Source organism: Calliphora vicina, chromosome 1 (assembly GCF_958450345.1).
Source record: "Calliphora vicina chromosome 1, idCalVici1.1, whole genome shotgun sequence".
NCBI lineage: Eukaryota > Metazoa > Arthropoda > Insecta > Diptera > Calliphoridae > Calliphora > Calliphora vicina.
Genome location: NC_088780.1, coordinates 107,854,004 through 107,870,096, shown reverse-complemented (window position 1 = coordinate 107,870,096; position 16,093 = coordinate 107,854,004). Strand labels below are relative to the sequence as shown.

Genomic DNA, 16,093 nt, shown 5'->3' with positions numbered 1-16,093 from the left:
TTTTTAAAATTATGATCCTAAAAAGATAAAACTTACCCAATGGTGTACCAGTCAAAGTAAAATCGTGATCCATAAATTGACCCCAAGCAATAACCATAACAGTACCAGCATGATCATGATAACCATCATCGGGATGCATTGTACGCGAGACCACACGTGAGAAGGGTAAATCACGTCCAGTTACTGAAATACGTGGTGCATTTATGCCATCAGCATAGAGCGGGCCAATTAAACGTTGGAAAGGAGACATAGCAGCACCCCATGTGGGATGTTCAATATTGTTGCACAAACCATCGAAACGTCTGTATTTACCGGGACGACATTCAACTCCTGAGAAGAAAGGTGGACAGACTTCACGTATCAGAGTTTTTGAGGTGTCAACGGTGGGTAAACCTTTTTCGATTTCTTCATAGGAGAGACCATAACTGGAAGTAGATAGAAAGGTTTATTAATTAATATAAGTCTAAAATTGTTTATCTTCAAAAATTAAGTGCTGTAAACTTCATAATTTAACAGACACAGTTTATATCAACATCTGAGAAGCTTTTCTGGAACATATGGCTGTCAGATGCACAACTCCATCATCTCATATGAGAACAAGGACTGAGTAAATGTTCCATTATAAAAATAGAAAATTCCTTATATATTTTTGATATTTATTTTTCACTGGATCAATTATGAACAAAATTCAGCTTACAAATCTCCACAATTCATTAAAGGGCATATTGCTGTTTCTTTCTTGTACCGGAATTAAACACAAATTATCCAACTATTAACCTAGATAGATACATTTGTTGCCAAAGTAAAATTGCGTGAATATTTTTTTTAACTATTTTTCGATTTTCAATTAATTAGCAACTTACGTCTCCAACTAACTTAGTTTGTTTACAAAAAACGTAAGTATGTATTTTACTAAAACAGCTTTGAAGCATATTAAAAAAAAATGTATTTAATTTGGTTGCACAGCCAAGAAAAACATTTGTTGCATAACAATTTTTGTTACTGTGGCTGTTTACAACAACTTGTACAATTTTATTTTGGTTTCTGGCTTGAAGAAGATGATGATGATGCTGTGGCTGCTTAATGAGTTGAACATGATGATCATTGAGACGATAATAATGATGAGTTGTATGGGAGTTTTCAGTGTTTATATTTAGTAAATCGGATATGATTAGTTGATCATTCGATTTGTAATATATACATCGACATATTACGATTAAGTATACTACTGGGAAGGTACAGTTCGTGGGCAATAGGGATATAATTGGAATATTTAATAAGCGATCGAGAGTGTTTCTCTTTAAATTGTACAAGATCATCCCTTGATTACACAAATTTTTAAACCTATATCTCTCTTTATCTCTGAAATATGTTCCAACTAGTTGGATTATTGTGAAGATTGCTATTCCCTATACCATCATTATGCGTTTGTGCTGATATTTGTAACGCCCAAAAATATTAGTCTAACAGCCACTTTAAAGTATACCGATCGAATCAGTTTCTGAGTAGATTAAACGATGTCCGTCGATCTGGCTGGCTGTCCATGTAAACCTTGTGCGCAAAGTACAGGTCGCAATTTTCAAGATATCTCGGTCAAATGTGGTACATGCATTTCTCTCGGCCCAAGTACGAACCTCTTGAAAGTGGCTGAAATCGGTTCATCATTTCATCTAGCCCCCATAAAAATGTTCTCCCGAAATTGGACTTTATCGATCATAACTGTTAATTTATAAAGGTAACTACACAAATTTCGCTCCAAATAAGTTTTATATATACGAAAGTCATATGACGTAATTTTATGATGATCGGTCCATAATTAGCCATAGCTCCCATATAAGACCCGCTTCCTAAAATCACTTTAACGAGCATAAGTCTCTTAGAAATGTTGGTATCCACATAAAATTCAACCGAAATAAGTTTCATTTAGACATATATCACACGACCTAATTTCATGGCGATTGGTCCATAATTAGTCGTAGCTTCCATATAAGGCCAACTTCCGAAAATAATTCATGAAAATAAATGATTGAAATTTAAAAAGAAAAATGTGTTTGCTCATTTGATCAGTGTAGGGAATTATATCGTCGGACTTGACCGACCATACTTTCTTACTTGTATTTATTTTAAAAAGTGATCATATCAATAATGATATTGTAAACGTTCTTTTGGCTAATGATCTTTTTATCTTTATCAATAAAGACATTGCAAATACTAATTTATGCTCACATTATATGTCCACTAAAGGGATAGTCGCTCACCTCGGCCAAATCTTAAATAACTTTTATAACACTGTACAACACAAAAAATAATTACAAGGACCGACCAATAAATTTTGATAGAGGAGACAAAAAAAAAAGACACGTGTATCGGCGTTTTGAAAGTTTACATCTGAATTTCATTTGAGAGGGGGTTAAAGTTTCCCAACTCAGGCACATTCTTATTGTTACTCGGCATAAGAAACCATGTGATCGGTACATTTTCGGTATAAACTCTGTTCAGCAAATTTCTGTTAAATGTTACGGAGAACATTTTTGTAGAAAATGTTAACCCTCTAAATCCTCAAGACATGGGTCTTTTTTGTCCTTCTTTTAAAAAAGAAGAGGTTAAAATGTGAAATTTTACAATAAGGCCCCGAATACATCAAAACGGAAAATTCATCCAGAAAGTCAGAAATATGACACAGCAAAAGAGAGCCTAGGGTTATTTCGCATTTATTAAGAATTGTATTTCAAAGTACCCCAAAAATTTAGCATGAAAAATAAATATTTCAAGTTTAACTAAAAATCTCTAATATCTCAATTATTTTACCTTCGATAGCAAATTTGGATAGGAAGTATACATTAATTATATTTTTCTTAGCTCTAGGCAATTCCACTTCATTATCATACAATGTCCAGCATATTTCAGCGATACACGTGTCTTTTTTTTGTCTCCTCTATCATAATTTATTGCTCGGACATTGTAATTTTGGAAACAATTTGATTTTGTTGTATAGTATAATGAATTTAATCAGGAAGTACTGTAGAGAAATCCAAAAATTAGATAGACAATATTCTAAAACTGAACAGATCGCATCTAAGAAGGCTAATGGAAATCTTCCCATGTCTCATTTAAAAATGTAACCTGGATTACAGGAGCAAAGCACTGGGATTTTGCGATGCTAAGGACTGTTTAGGCCACCTTTGGTTACTATATAGAATCTGTATAAGACATGAATCTAACTAAAACGGAACTGGTGTATTGCAGAAACCAAGATCGTAAACTCAAGGCTAACGCTTGGAACATATTAATTCATTGAACATATTCTGCATTCTAAGCTGGCATCATTTTAACCCTCTTGTTATAGAACTCCTTCTGGTTCCAACTATTTCACGAATTTTGTGGACTTTTTGTTACTCAGCACGAGAAGTAATAGACCTATTAAAAGACATCTATACAAATGTTTGTGGGGTGACTTTGATGCCGCACAGAATGTGCATTCAAGATGTCAAGTGAGAAATAGTAATTAAGTTGCTATGTAATGAAGAAAGTCATGAGTAATCATTATTTTTTGCTAGGGATAGACGGATCTAATTATTGTAATTTGGCGGGAAAGATATCTTTAAGCTAAAAGAAATATGAAGGAGATACTGGACGATCACATATCCTTTTTGCTGATCTAGAGTTACTTCTAAGATAATGTTACTAATCACTAGGGATGCCACTCTTGGGATCCCGAAAAATCAGGATTTTATAAATGTACATCCCAGGAATCCCAGGATATTTCGAAATCATGGGATTTTTCGGGATCCCAAGATTGACATCTAGTCCCGACTGGTATCCCTACTCAACACATAGCGTTTAAAATATTACCAAATGAATCATTGTGCTAAAACAAGTACAAACTTTGATTTTACTGATATAGACTCAGCTGGGCATTAACTAAATGTAGATGAGCTTCTCATTGGTGCTATCAAGAATCACTTTAATAGGTTTATCAGTTTTACAGACATCTGATAAACCTACAGACATTACTTTTGAGCTCCAAATAGGACTTTTTGTCATTCCTAATTTAACCCTGATGTAGAGTGTAATGTGATTAGATATGATCATCTATAATATCTACTTAGTTTTCATTTTAGGGTTGCATGTTTATGTTGTTAGTGATCAAAACAAACAGCAACAGCTAACAAATAAATGAGGTTTTGGCCTTTTCTTACACTTGCTCAGGTGATTATTTGTGGAAGATGATGAAGATGGATAGAATGACGTGAATGATGATCATCATCAGGTTGATTAATATTACGAAAACATGTTATTTTAGAGTGTTTGTGGGCGAACTCTTTAATTTAGCATTGTATGAGATATTTCGAATGTCTGTGATCTTTGTGTTTAGGTTTTCAGGAAATCAATAAACAATTTATTTGTGTAATTTTGTTACACAAAAAAATAAGAAACTTTTGAAAGTTTCTTCTTGAATTTTAGTTAACATCAACAAATATATGTCAAGGTTTAAAAAGTATTGTTTAAAGAAAAGTATAGAATTTTTATATGATTTAAAATTTTATTTATGGTTCCTTTCACAAAAACTATTCACATACTTACAAAGATTTTGCTAATTTTTATTATATGCTACTTAATTCATAGACGATTTATAAGCTAGCGCTAGCTCTTTTTTATTTTAGCTTACATAAATTCTTGTCATATTTAGTCACGTGCTACCAGTTTGTTTTATATCTATACATGTCGTGATTATTTGATCTTTTAAAATCATGTTTTTTTTATTTTTGTTATATAGGTAGTGGCACCAAAGGCAACAAATGAAAATAGCAACTGAAACAGAAAAACTATTCAAACGTGACATTAATACCTTTAATAAATGTATTATGAATAAAATATATTGTATAAAAATACAAAAAAAAAAAGAAGAAGTCTATTTTCATGACACAAAAACTCTAGACAATCAAGGCAATCATCAGTGATTGGTGTAATGATTCTATCATTAATACATGATATTTGGTACATGTATCATCGTTCTCTGTATCATCTTTATCTTCATATCTTTAAGAGCATCTTCATCAGTTTTCTTTTTTTATTTATTATTGTATGAAATTTCATAATTTACTTAATATAATACAATTTTGTTTCCTTAGGAATTGAGGTACTGGTATATTGATTATGTCATTCCGATTGTAACTCATCGTCGACGTTGAGTTTTTATATTTGGTCGATTCACAAGGTATCCTAGCATGTCATAATGTTCTAATATTTCAGAATGGTTTGGAAATGTTTTTGTTGCCATTCAAGCAATTGTGTTATCGTAACCAAACATCAGATACCTGCGCCGAACGCCTAGGAGTCGGTTAAAGCGAGCCGCCGAGTCGTGATATATTATGACACAGTGTTTAAAAAACTAGACTACAAGTAGCAGTAGCAACGAAAAAGCACAAGTAGTCTAGTTAAAAAATTAATAAAAACTCGGAGTCAATAATTACTACTACTACTGCTACCTTCACATTTTGGTAGCAAAAGTTGTAATAGTACTAATAAAAGAAAAATTTAAAAGTAGCAGAGTAATTTATTTTCTATTGATACCTTAAAAAAGAAAAAGTTTTGATGTAGCAGTCATTAGTTTTTTATTAATTCTGCTACTTTTAAAATTTAGTAGTAATAGAAGTAGCAGTTGAGGTAGTAGAAGAAGTAGCAGTTAAGTAGCAGTTGAAGTAGCAGATAAGTAGCAGTTGAGGTAGCAATAAAATAAGTCAAAAATAAAAATCTTCAGCCAAAAAAGTATATTATGAGTTGTTGTTGTGAATGTATATTTGTGTAAGTTGGTCGTGTTGTAAACAAAAGTTCGGCTTTTTTGTTATACACACAGAAAACACGATCTTTCTGTTAGCAACACGAACATCTGAGACGAATAAAATCGAATAATTCTTTCAAACTCTCTCAAAACAAAAAAAACACAGTGTTTAATTCTGTCAATTTTGGTGTTATGACTGAAGATTTTCTTTTTTGACTACTTTTATTGCTACCTTAACTGCTGCATCAACTGCTACTTTACTGCTACCTTAAAAATTAAAACTCGATATAGAGCAGTAGCAATGATTTGTATTGTTATGCTACTACTCCATTTACAATTCATGTTTTATTACTACTGCTCTGTTAAGAGTTTTATATTTTGAAGGTAGCAGTTGTTTTAAAAAAACAAGAAAACGAAAAAAGACAAATGCTACTGCTACCGCTACCGCTACATACACTTTTTTGAAGCAGTAGTTGTAGCAACAGTTACAAATTTGTTAGTTATCGTAGCTTTTTAAACACTGTTATGACAATATTACATGCTAGGATACCTTGTGAATCGACCATCGAAATATTCATCGTATACCCTGGGTTTTTATATCGTAAAATTCTAAGATGATTTAGCCATGTCTAACCGTCTGACTGTCTGTCTGTTGAAGGCACGATTGGGCCTACATGGAAAGGCTTAGGTGGATGAAAATTTTCTGAATTATGTCATGTTGATCACAAATGTTTGGTAATGAAAATGTACAAAATCTATCAAGTATCACCAGAGTTATATTTTCTTTAAATATATTTCAGATAATATATTAAAATTTTGCACACGTTATACCTATTATAAAATAATATTTTTTGCTAAAAATCGATCCTTGATTTCTCCTAGTAGCCATACAAACATCCCGAATATGGTTCTATGATACAAATTGGATAAAAAATAAATGTTTATTATGCAAACTGTACAAAATCGATGTCAGTCTTATATTGGTGATGGGTTGAGTTGTCATTCGAATAAATATTATTCGAATAATCGAGGAAAAAATTAATTTTTTATTCGATTAAATAACATTTTTCAATTTAGAATAAAATATTATTCAATAATTGTCGATTAATCGAATAGTCGAATAAATAAATTTGTATGTTACAATTTAGAAACACTTGTTTATATTAACAAAAACTACTTACCACAATGAATCAGACCCAATAGTTTAAAGTTTTTTTTCAAGTTCGATTATTGGAAGCGTCTTTTTACATACTTAAATTTTCAAATCGATTTTGGATTAACAAATAAATATCATCAGAAAATTATGAAACCTTACTTTAAAACGACTACTAAAGACACAGGAAATATTAAAGTATCTGCAGTAGAGTTAAAATTATATTTCCATTAATAATAAACAATTTACAATAGACATTTACTAAAAGTCTTATACGAATTTAAAAATTTTATGGAATATAAAGTCTTTCAATCAATAACACTGTACAACACAAAAATTACAACGTCCGACTAATAAATTTTGATAGAGGAGACAAAAAAAAAAGACGCGTGTATCGGGGTTTTGAAAGCTTACATCTGAATTTCATTTCAGAGGGGGTTACAGTTTCCCAACTCTGGCACATTCTTATTGTTAATCGGCATAAGAAACCATGTGAATCTTACATTTTAGGTATAAAATGTGTTCAGCAAATTTATGTAGAATGTTATGGAGAACATTTTTGTAGAATATGTTAACCCTCTAAATCCTCAAGGTATGGGTCTTTTTGTCCTTCTTTTAAAAAAGAGCAAAAAACACCATTAAAACACATCAACCATATTTTTGCTCTCAATTGACTATTTCTGGTCATAAATTTTTCTAATCTCAAACATCTGACATTATTTGCTTTACAATTGCAATTAGTTTAAATGTTGTTGTAAATTTTTTTTCTGCAATTAATTTTTTTTTTCATATATTTTTTTCATTCACCATTTTAAGTGAAATATGCGTTAATTTTATAAGCCATTTTTTTCTAATATTGCTAATCGTTAATTTGTTTGACCATATTTTATATATATTTTAGATATTTCTTTAACTACACAGTACAACATTTTTCAGTTCATTGCTTTGGGACTCAATTCTGACAATTGCACGTGAAAGTAGCCCCAAAAATAAGAACTTCTGCATCATTAGTTTTGTCAAGTTGGCTGCCGTAATAATTTAATGGCCATACGAATTTTTTTTTCCTCAAGGTGGATTTTTATCACTTTTTCTATATTTTAGCACGGTTATATGTCGTATACCGTACGGAATATCTCTTTTGTGGCTGAAGCAAAGTTGTAGATATTGAATAGTAGAAAAAAAGTACGGAACATACCTACCCGAAAAAGTTGCATCCAGTGCCTTAAAAATCGCAAAAATTCCGATTTTTTTAAATTTTTTACCAATTTTTCACCTTTGTTGCTCAATAACTGGATTACAAATCCAATTATGGACCGATCACCATGAAATTAGGTCGTGTCATTTGCGTATATATGAAAGTTATTTATCATGAATTTTGTATGTATGCCATAATTTTTAACCGATTTATTCACTTTAAAGTGATTTTCGGAAGCGGGTCTTATTGGACTTTATCGGTCATAAATGTTTAATTTATATATGTATCTACACAAATTTCGCTCCAAATAAGTTTTATATATACAAAATTCTTGTCAAAAAATTTTATTGTGATCGGTCCATAATTATTCTTAGCTCCCATATAAGACCCGCTTCCGAAAATCACTTTAAAGTGAATAAATCTGTTAAAAATTATGGTACACATACAAAATTCATGATAAATAACTTTCATATATACGCAAATCACACGACCTAATTTCATGGTGATCGGTCCATAATTGGATTTGTAATCCAGTTATTGAGCAAAAAAGGTGAAAAATTGGTAAAAAATTAAAAAAAATTGGCATTTTTGCGATTTTTAAGGTACTGGATGCAACTTTTTCGGGTAGGTATGTTCCGTGCTTTTTTTCTACTATTCAATATTTACAACTTTGCTTCAGCCACAAAAGAGATATTCCGTACGGTATACGAGATATAACCGTGCTAAAATATAGAAAAAGTGATAAAAATCCACCTTGAGGAAAAAAATTCGTATGGCCATTAAATTATTACGGCAGCCAACTTGACAAAACTAATGATGCAGAAGTTCTAATTTTTGGGGCTACTTTCACGTGCAATTGTCAGAATTGAGTCCCAAAATCATGTGTTGTACTGTGCTATTTAAACAAAATACATTTGTTGCACAATTATTAAATGAAACTCACTCACACGCACAAAAAAGAATTCATTTCAAATGTCAAACTGTTTTGCGAAAAAAACTGTTGGTCTGTCAATTGAATGCGAGCACAGATTTTGTTAGATAAATACATAGATAAAGCAAGAAAAATCACAACAAAAATATTTAATTACAAATCTTTGCTGCCACACACTGTTAATGCTGGAAATTCTGCAATGTAGTCTAGATATTTAAAAGGAAATCATAGTTTTTTTCCGACAATTTTTTTTTGTCTTCTAGACTATGGTTATATAATTGTACTTGTTTTCAAGCAAAAATAATTTCAGTTGTTTTAAATTTGTCATACAATATTATTTGTGCTGTTTTATAATTGAAATCTAAACAATTAGTGGAAGGACAAATTATTTGTTATTTTTCTTTGAAAATTCTAAATTGAAAAAGAAGTTAATTTAATTGGCGTTTTTAATTAAGGCGTTAAGTTATAATTAAAAATAAATTTTAAGAATTTTTATAATTGTGTGTCGAAAATTGTGTGTGCTGTAGGCAACAAAGTGTGTAAGAAGTTAAACTCAAAGCGGTTCTGAATTTGAAGGGGAGCACAGTGGCGACGATTTCTAATAAAATTTACCAATAGGTATCCACATAGAAATTAAACAAACAAGCGAGTAGTTTGAGTGAATACTTTACATGTATTTTCTTTTTGTAACAATAACAAAAACACATGTTAAATTTTCACTCAGAATACTCGGGCAAGCCCGACCATATAATACTCTACACCGAGTATATGATTATAAACAGTTTTCTTTTGATATGAAACTTATTTGAATACCAACATTTTTATGATATTTATGATCGATAAATTGATTTTTGGAAGTGGGCCTTATATGGGAGCTATGACTATCTATCGACCGATTGTCACACAATTTGGTGGCATGATATATGGGCAATTCCACGAGAATGACTACCACGACCGAAAAACCAAAAACCCTTGAAACTTTTTTTCAAGATAATTTGAATAGGAGAAAACACTAAAATATTACTATGTGAAAGTATGTATTTAGAGCTCATTACAACATTTTAATGGCAAAAATAATAGTTTAAACTGACTATATTTAATTTTTTAATTTAATTGCTATGTTTTAGGCTAAACTTGCGGCGAAAACTAAGCTTCCAATTAGCATGTAAGGAGTGAGATCGAAAAATTCTTAACATACATATATGTTTATAAAAAAGAAACCACTAAACTTACAGCTTTAATTTTTTTTTTATTTGATTGAAATTATTATTACAATTTACAAAAAAAATTATTTTTATAGTTTTAATCACTAGTGATGAAATTTTGAACCTTTTTCGGAAACCCTTCCATTAACGTTTTTATAGTGCTTTCTGTCACTTTGCTCGAACATGTAGTCCATCTCCGTTTAAAATCTACCACACTTTTGGACACCTTTTTTGTACTCTTCAATTCTCTTTTAACAAGAGCCCAATATCTCTCCACTGGCCTTAGCTCCGGGCAGTTTGGAGGATTTGCCTCTCTTGGTACAAATACCACATTATTGTTCTTGTACCACTCAAGGGCTTGTTTGCCATAGTGACAGGATGCCAAGTCAGGCCAAAAATAAGTGGACACATTATGAAGTCTTATGAATGGAAGCAGCCTTTTTTGTAAACATTCCTTGATGTAAATTTCGGTATTTATAGAGCCCGTTGTAACAAATGAGTGGCTTCTTTTGCCGCAACTGCATATTGCTTGCCATACCAAGAACTTTCTGGGAAATTTTGTCTGCTTTTGGGTCCTAAACTTTTCTTCAACATTCCCTCGAGCATCAGCAACATAAAATTTTTGACCTGGAAGTTGCGAAAAATCTGCCAGAACATACGTTTCGTCATCCATTATGCAGCAAGAATATTTTTTTATAAAACTTGACTTCAATTTCCGTGCTCTGTTTTTGGCCTCTAAATTTTTAGTAGCGTTCCTGTCAGGAACTTTTTGAGCCTTGTATGTTTTTAAACCTGCATTAGCTTTAACTTTTCGTACCAAATAGTCCGAGCACTGAGCTAACCGGGCTGCTTTCCTACCGGATGTGTTGGGAGCTCTTTTGAAAATGCGTTCTATTTTTTTGGCTTTAGAAACATCATGTGGACCATTCCTTCTACCTGAACCAGGTTTTCTATCAACTGACAAGTTCTCCCGGTACTGTTTAATAACATTGGAAACAGTTTGACGGCAGACCTTTGTATGCTTGGCCAACTTTTTGTAAGACCAAGTTGGGTTTTGTTGAAAATATTTAATAATTTCAGTACGCACTTTTTTCTGGTCACTCATTTTAATCAGATTAACAAAAAAATTAATATAATTGACATTACACATAATAACTGACATGTTTTTCAAAGGTAACTTGATCAAAAAAAAATTCAAATAATACTTGGGTTAAAAAATGTAATGAAAAACGTGTGTTAAGAATTTTTCGATCTCACTCCTTAGTATGAAATTAATTTGACTCTGATTGTTTTTTTGCTATTATCAAATTGTTTATTGAAACCGAATGTATATTTTCTATTCATTTTTTTAGTTCTTGTGTACATATATTTACAGAATATATATTGTTTTATTATAAGAGACAAATCTGTCACGTACGATATGTCACGTACGATATTAAATTTTATTTATTATAAAATCACCCAAAGATTGTTTCTATTTAAATATGACGGATTGTTAAGGAAAAATATTTCGTTTAGTGTAAGAAATTAAAGGAAAACATAATGCCTCTCACGATTCAAATATTTTCGCATATTTTTAAATGTACCTCAAAATGACTTCCGTTTTATGTCATGTACGATATACCATTCTTTCACTCGATATTTTCGACAACAATATTTCGAAAGAACTTTTTATTATTTTAACATATAGTACCCTCTGAATGGAACATAAAGACCAAATGATACTCTTAGTTTTGCAAAATCTATTCCACTCTATAAGCGTACAAATGTCACGTACGATGATATGAAACATATTTTGGTTGGGATATTTTTATAATTAAGACAGGACAGTTGTATGGGGGATATGAGAAATAATGGACCGATTCTAACCAAATACAATAGGCTTAGTCCTTGGGGCAATAAACAAGTTTGTGCTAAATTTTGTCTAATTATCTTTAAAATTGCGACCAGTAGTTTGATTACAAGGTTTACATGGACGGACAGGCAGACGGACGAACGGACATCGCTTAGTCGACTCTGAATAGATTGGTATACTTTAAGGTGGGTGTTGGGTCAATATTTTTGCACGTCACAAACATCAGCACTAACCGAATATACCCTCCCAACTATGGTGGTGTAGGGTACAATCAGTGATCTTAACAACCGGTTGCGAAAAGGGCGAGCTTTTGTTATTATTTCGTTCTTCTAATTGAACTTTTTTAATATTTTACAAAAATATTAAATTAAATAAAAAGGGAAACTTAATTTTCGACCCTCTAATAGTACTTTTTGAATTTTTTTATAATATTGAACATACAAAATTTGATTTTAAGTGTACATGGTTCTATGTGGATGAGAGATAAAAAATGGGGGCTTTATGGTACTTTTTAATATTTTATGATCCTGAATAATGTGAGAACGCATAAAGGAGGACTAAGTGAAAGTTTTTCTTTATTATAATTTTTAAATTTGAACATAGAAACATGTAATTAATCATAAATGTTCCTAAATGAGTGAAAATCCACAATTTGCCTTTATAGCTTCATATGGTCCTAAATGACATGTTGGCGATCTAATCGTATTTTTTTGGATATTTCATAATAATGAACTCAGAAACATGAAATTGGGCATATATGATCCTGAATGTGTTAAAATTGACACACGTTGAATTTATTGGTACTTTTCTTCCCTCTAATGGTACTTTTTGAATTGTCTCTAATAATGAACAGGATCTTTTTCTTTTTCCGAATGGTAATTTCTGAATATTTTGTAATAATGAACCTAGAGTTCGAATCCAAGCAAATGGGTAACAAATGATGCAATTTCGTTCTTCTAATGATAATTTTGAAATTTCTGGAATGTTGTTATGGAGCCCTAATATCTAGTTTTCTTTTGGACAATGGCAACTATGGTGCACAAATTAATTCAAATGGACATGATTGTCTTGGTACTTAACATGAAACGACAAAACTATACTGAAAGTAACATAAATTAAGCAATAAAAGTAATCTTTTTTGTAAAAATTTATCAAGTAAAAACAATTTTATTTTACTAACTATTTATGTAGCTGAAAACTCAATTTTATGTAATTCTTATTCAATTTGAGTTAAACGTTAATAAAATCCAAAATTTAATATCTTGTCAATTTGTCCATGCTACAGAAAATTCAAAATTTTTCCAAAACAAACAACATTTACACCATCATGCACTTATTAATGCGGTGTTGTTATGTGGTAATAGGTCTATAAGTTATTTGCCAAAAAAAAAGAAAGAAATTGTTAGTTTTAACACAAATAAATTATGAAGCCAAAAACAAGCTTGTTTTCTGGGTATTTGATTACTTGTTGGTGGATGGTTGATACTTATGACTTCACCAGTTATCCATCTATCTATTTCTTTAGGTTTGTCTGAAGATTTTATGTTACAGGCCACTCATAATTTGAGTTTTCCTCAATGCACTTTCACCAAAAATATTTAAAAGTTCCCCACAAAATATATTAGATAAATTTTTATTAAGGGTTATAAAATCTAAAAATTCTGTTTTTTTTTTTATTTTTGCAATATTTTAAAAAGACACCGACATAAAAAATCAACAAACCATTTCATTATACATATTTTATTCCAATGCCTTGATTCATTTTATTACAGAGTGGCTCAGTTTGTTTGTTTTTTTATTTTTCTTATATATTTTTCAGTTAAATTTAATTTATGTTTATATAATCTGTTAATTTTTTCATGGTATTACTAAGTTTTTTTTCTTTAGTTTTAGTATGACGGTTGGGTATTTGGTGTTTGGGAATCGTGCTAAACATGTTTTGAATTATTATGTTTTTAGTTAGGCGCTTCTTTTTTTGGAATGAAAAACCGTAAGTAGCATTACGTGAAATGTGTTAATGTTACAGAAGGAAGGGGTAAAATGAAATGATCACTGAATTGCAAAGTATTTGAAAATGTGTATATTTTTCTGTGTTTCACTTCAATGTCAAGATTTTTTTTTGGCAAACTGTATAGAATCAAAAAAATTTAAAGTTGAAATAAATAAAGAGATTATGAAGAGTTGAATTTATGAAAAGAACCCAGCAAAAATTTAGTAATGTCTTGCAATTACTGAATAACTTGGTTTTCAATGACTACTTCATACAATCTGCATTACTTAGAAATGGTTTGGTAATGGCTTACATATAATCTGATATATTGTACTTTTTGTACCAAATTCATTATTTATTCATTATAAAATTCATTCAAACTTTGAACGGATACATATTTATTAATTGAAATTGATTTAAAATATTATTTTTTCATTGAATTTCTTTTGCTAATCTCTTAAAAATAAATGAAGAGTAGTTTTTTAAACATAATTTGTAATAGATTAAGTCTCCAACGACAGCAGCATGTTAAAATAATGAGTTACATCAATGTTACTTTGCAATGTAAGTTTTTGCTGGGATAAATTAGTTCGCATTCTTACTATATTTCCGAAGTTAGGTTGGTTTTAAAGTCTTTGGGAATTAAAAGTATCTTAAATTTAATTAATAGCAAAAATGTACTGAGTTTATAACTTAATTTGATACGATACGAAAATAATGTATTTAGCATATAAATTCCAATATTTTATTTTAAATTACGAGTTACGTTCCTATTTCCTTTATTTCTATTTGAAGGTTAACTGCTAAAACCATCAACAACTACTCATAAAAAAAGTGCAATATTTAAATGAGAACATTTAGCTAGAAGGTTAATGTTTCTTTATAAATCAAAGAACGGTTTCAAAAAAAAAAAAAAAAACCTCAACAATTCAGCCATAAAACCTACCACTCTTTCTTGAATCAAAATTAGTTTTAAACATTTTTGTTTCTGCTTTAATTAATGCCCAGTTTTAAACACTTAAAGCGCGCGCGTAAACATGTTGTGTTTTGTCCATGTATTTTGGCAAATTTGCATTTACTTTCAAAAATTTTAGTGGTGCAATTTAACATAAATTGTCGCTTGTAGGCTTGCAACATATTGCGGCATTTATTGTTACCAGCTGACTTGCTTTAAATTGTTAAATTTTTTGTTTCTTAATAACTTGAGTTCATGTATAATAAAATTTTTATTTATTAATTGTAGTATATTCACAGTGTGACATAAATAATTCTTTAGAGTTATGAAACTTACGTTCTGGCCAATTGTATGGAAATGTCCAGTAATAATTCACCCACGGTGGCAATATCTTCGGCCTTCCATTCACCTTTAGGTTGTGAGACATCTGTGAATAGAGGAAAGTTAAGTGTTTTAAATACATATACTTAATAATGTTATAGGAAATGAAAATACAACGGCTTTAATATAAAATTTAGAATAATTTGAAATCAGAAATTTTCTCTAAAGAGAGTCTTGAATCACCCACTTTTCCCCGACCCTTCAAATTTTTGGTTAAACCTCATGTCGTGATTGAATCATGTAAAAGACTTTCACAGTTATAGTACTACAGATATTCGAAAATAACTATTTATTTTGTATGGTAGGTGATATGTCCTCTAATCTAATCCCGCTCGTTTTCAATCAAACTCAGTACAGTGTTATGAAATTAATTCATACACAGTTGAGATACTTTTACATTATTTGAATGGGAGGTGCCACATCCCCTGTTCTGATCAGTCTCATTTTTGGTTAGACTTCTATGGTTAGATGATTTATGTACAGAATGTTAATCAGTCTTCTAAGCCGCTTGTTAAATTAAAAAAAAAAACAAGTAACAGAGCAATATTCGGCTGTGCCGAATCTTATATACCCTTCACCAAATTATACTTCAAAATAAAAATTTTAAATATTTTTAGTTAAACAAAATTAATTTTTTTTCCAAATT

The 16,093-nt window shown here is 30.5% G+C and overlaps 1 protein-coding gene across 1 annotated transcript in view; it reads right to left on the bottom strand.

Annotated features, from left to right (window-relative positions):
• cysu (Curly Su) overlaps positions 1–16,093 on the bottom strand; it is an 88,618-nt gene that overhangs the window by 3,980 nt on the left and 68,545 nt on the right. Inside the window, exons 4-5 of the mRNA XM_065515461.1 lie at positions 15,403–15,493; positions 37–425 (exon numbers count right to left, since the gene is read on the bottom strand). Of these exons, the coding sequence (XP_065371533.1) occupies positions 37–425; positions 15,403–15,493 (480 nt within the window). The remainder of the gene's footprint in view (positions 1–36; positions 426–15,402; positions 15,494–16,093) is intronic.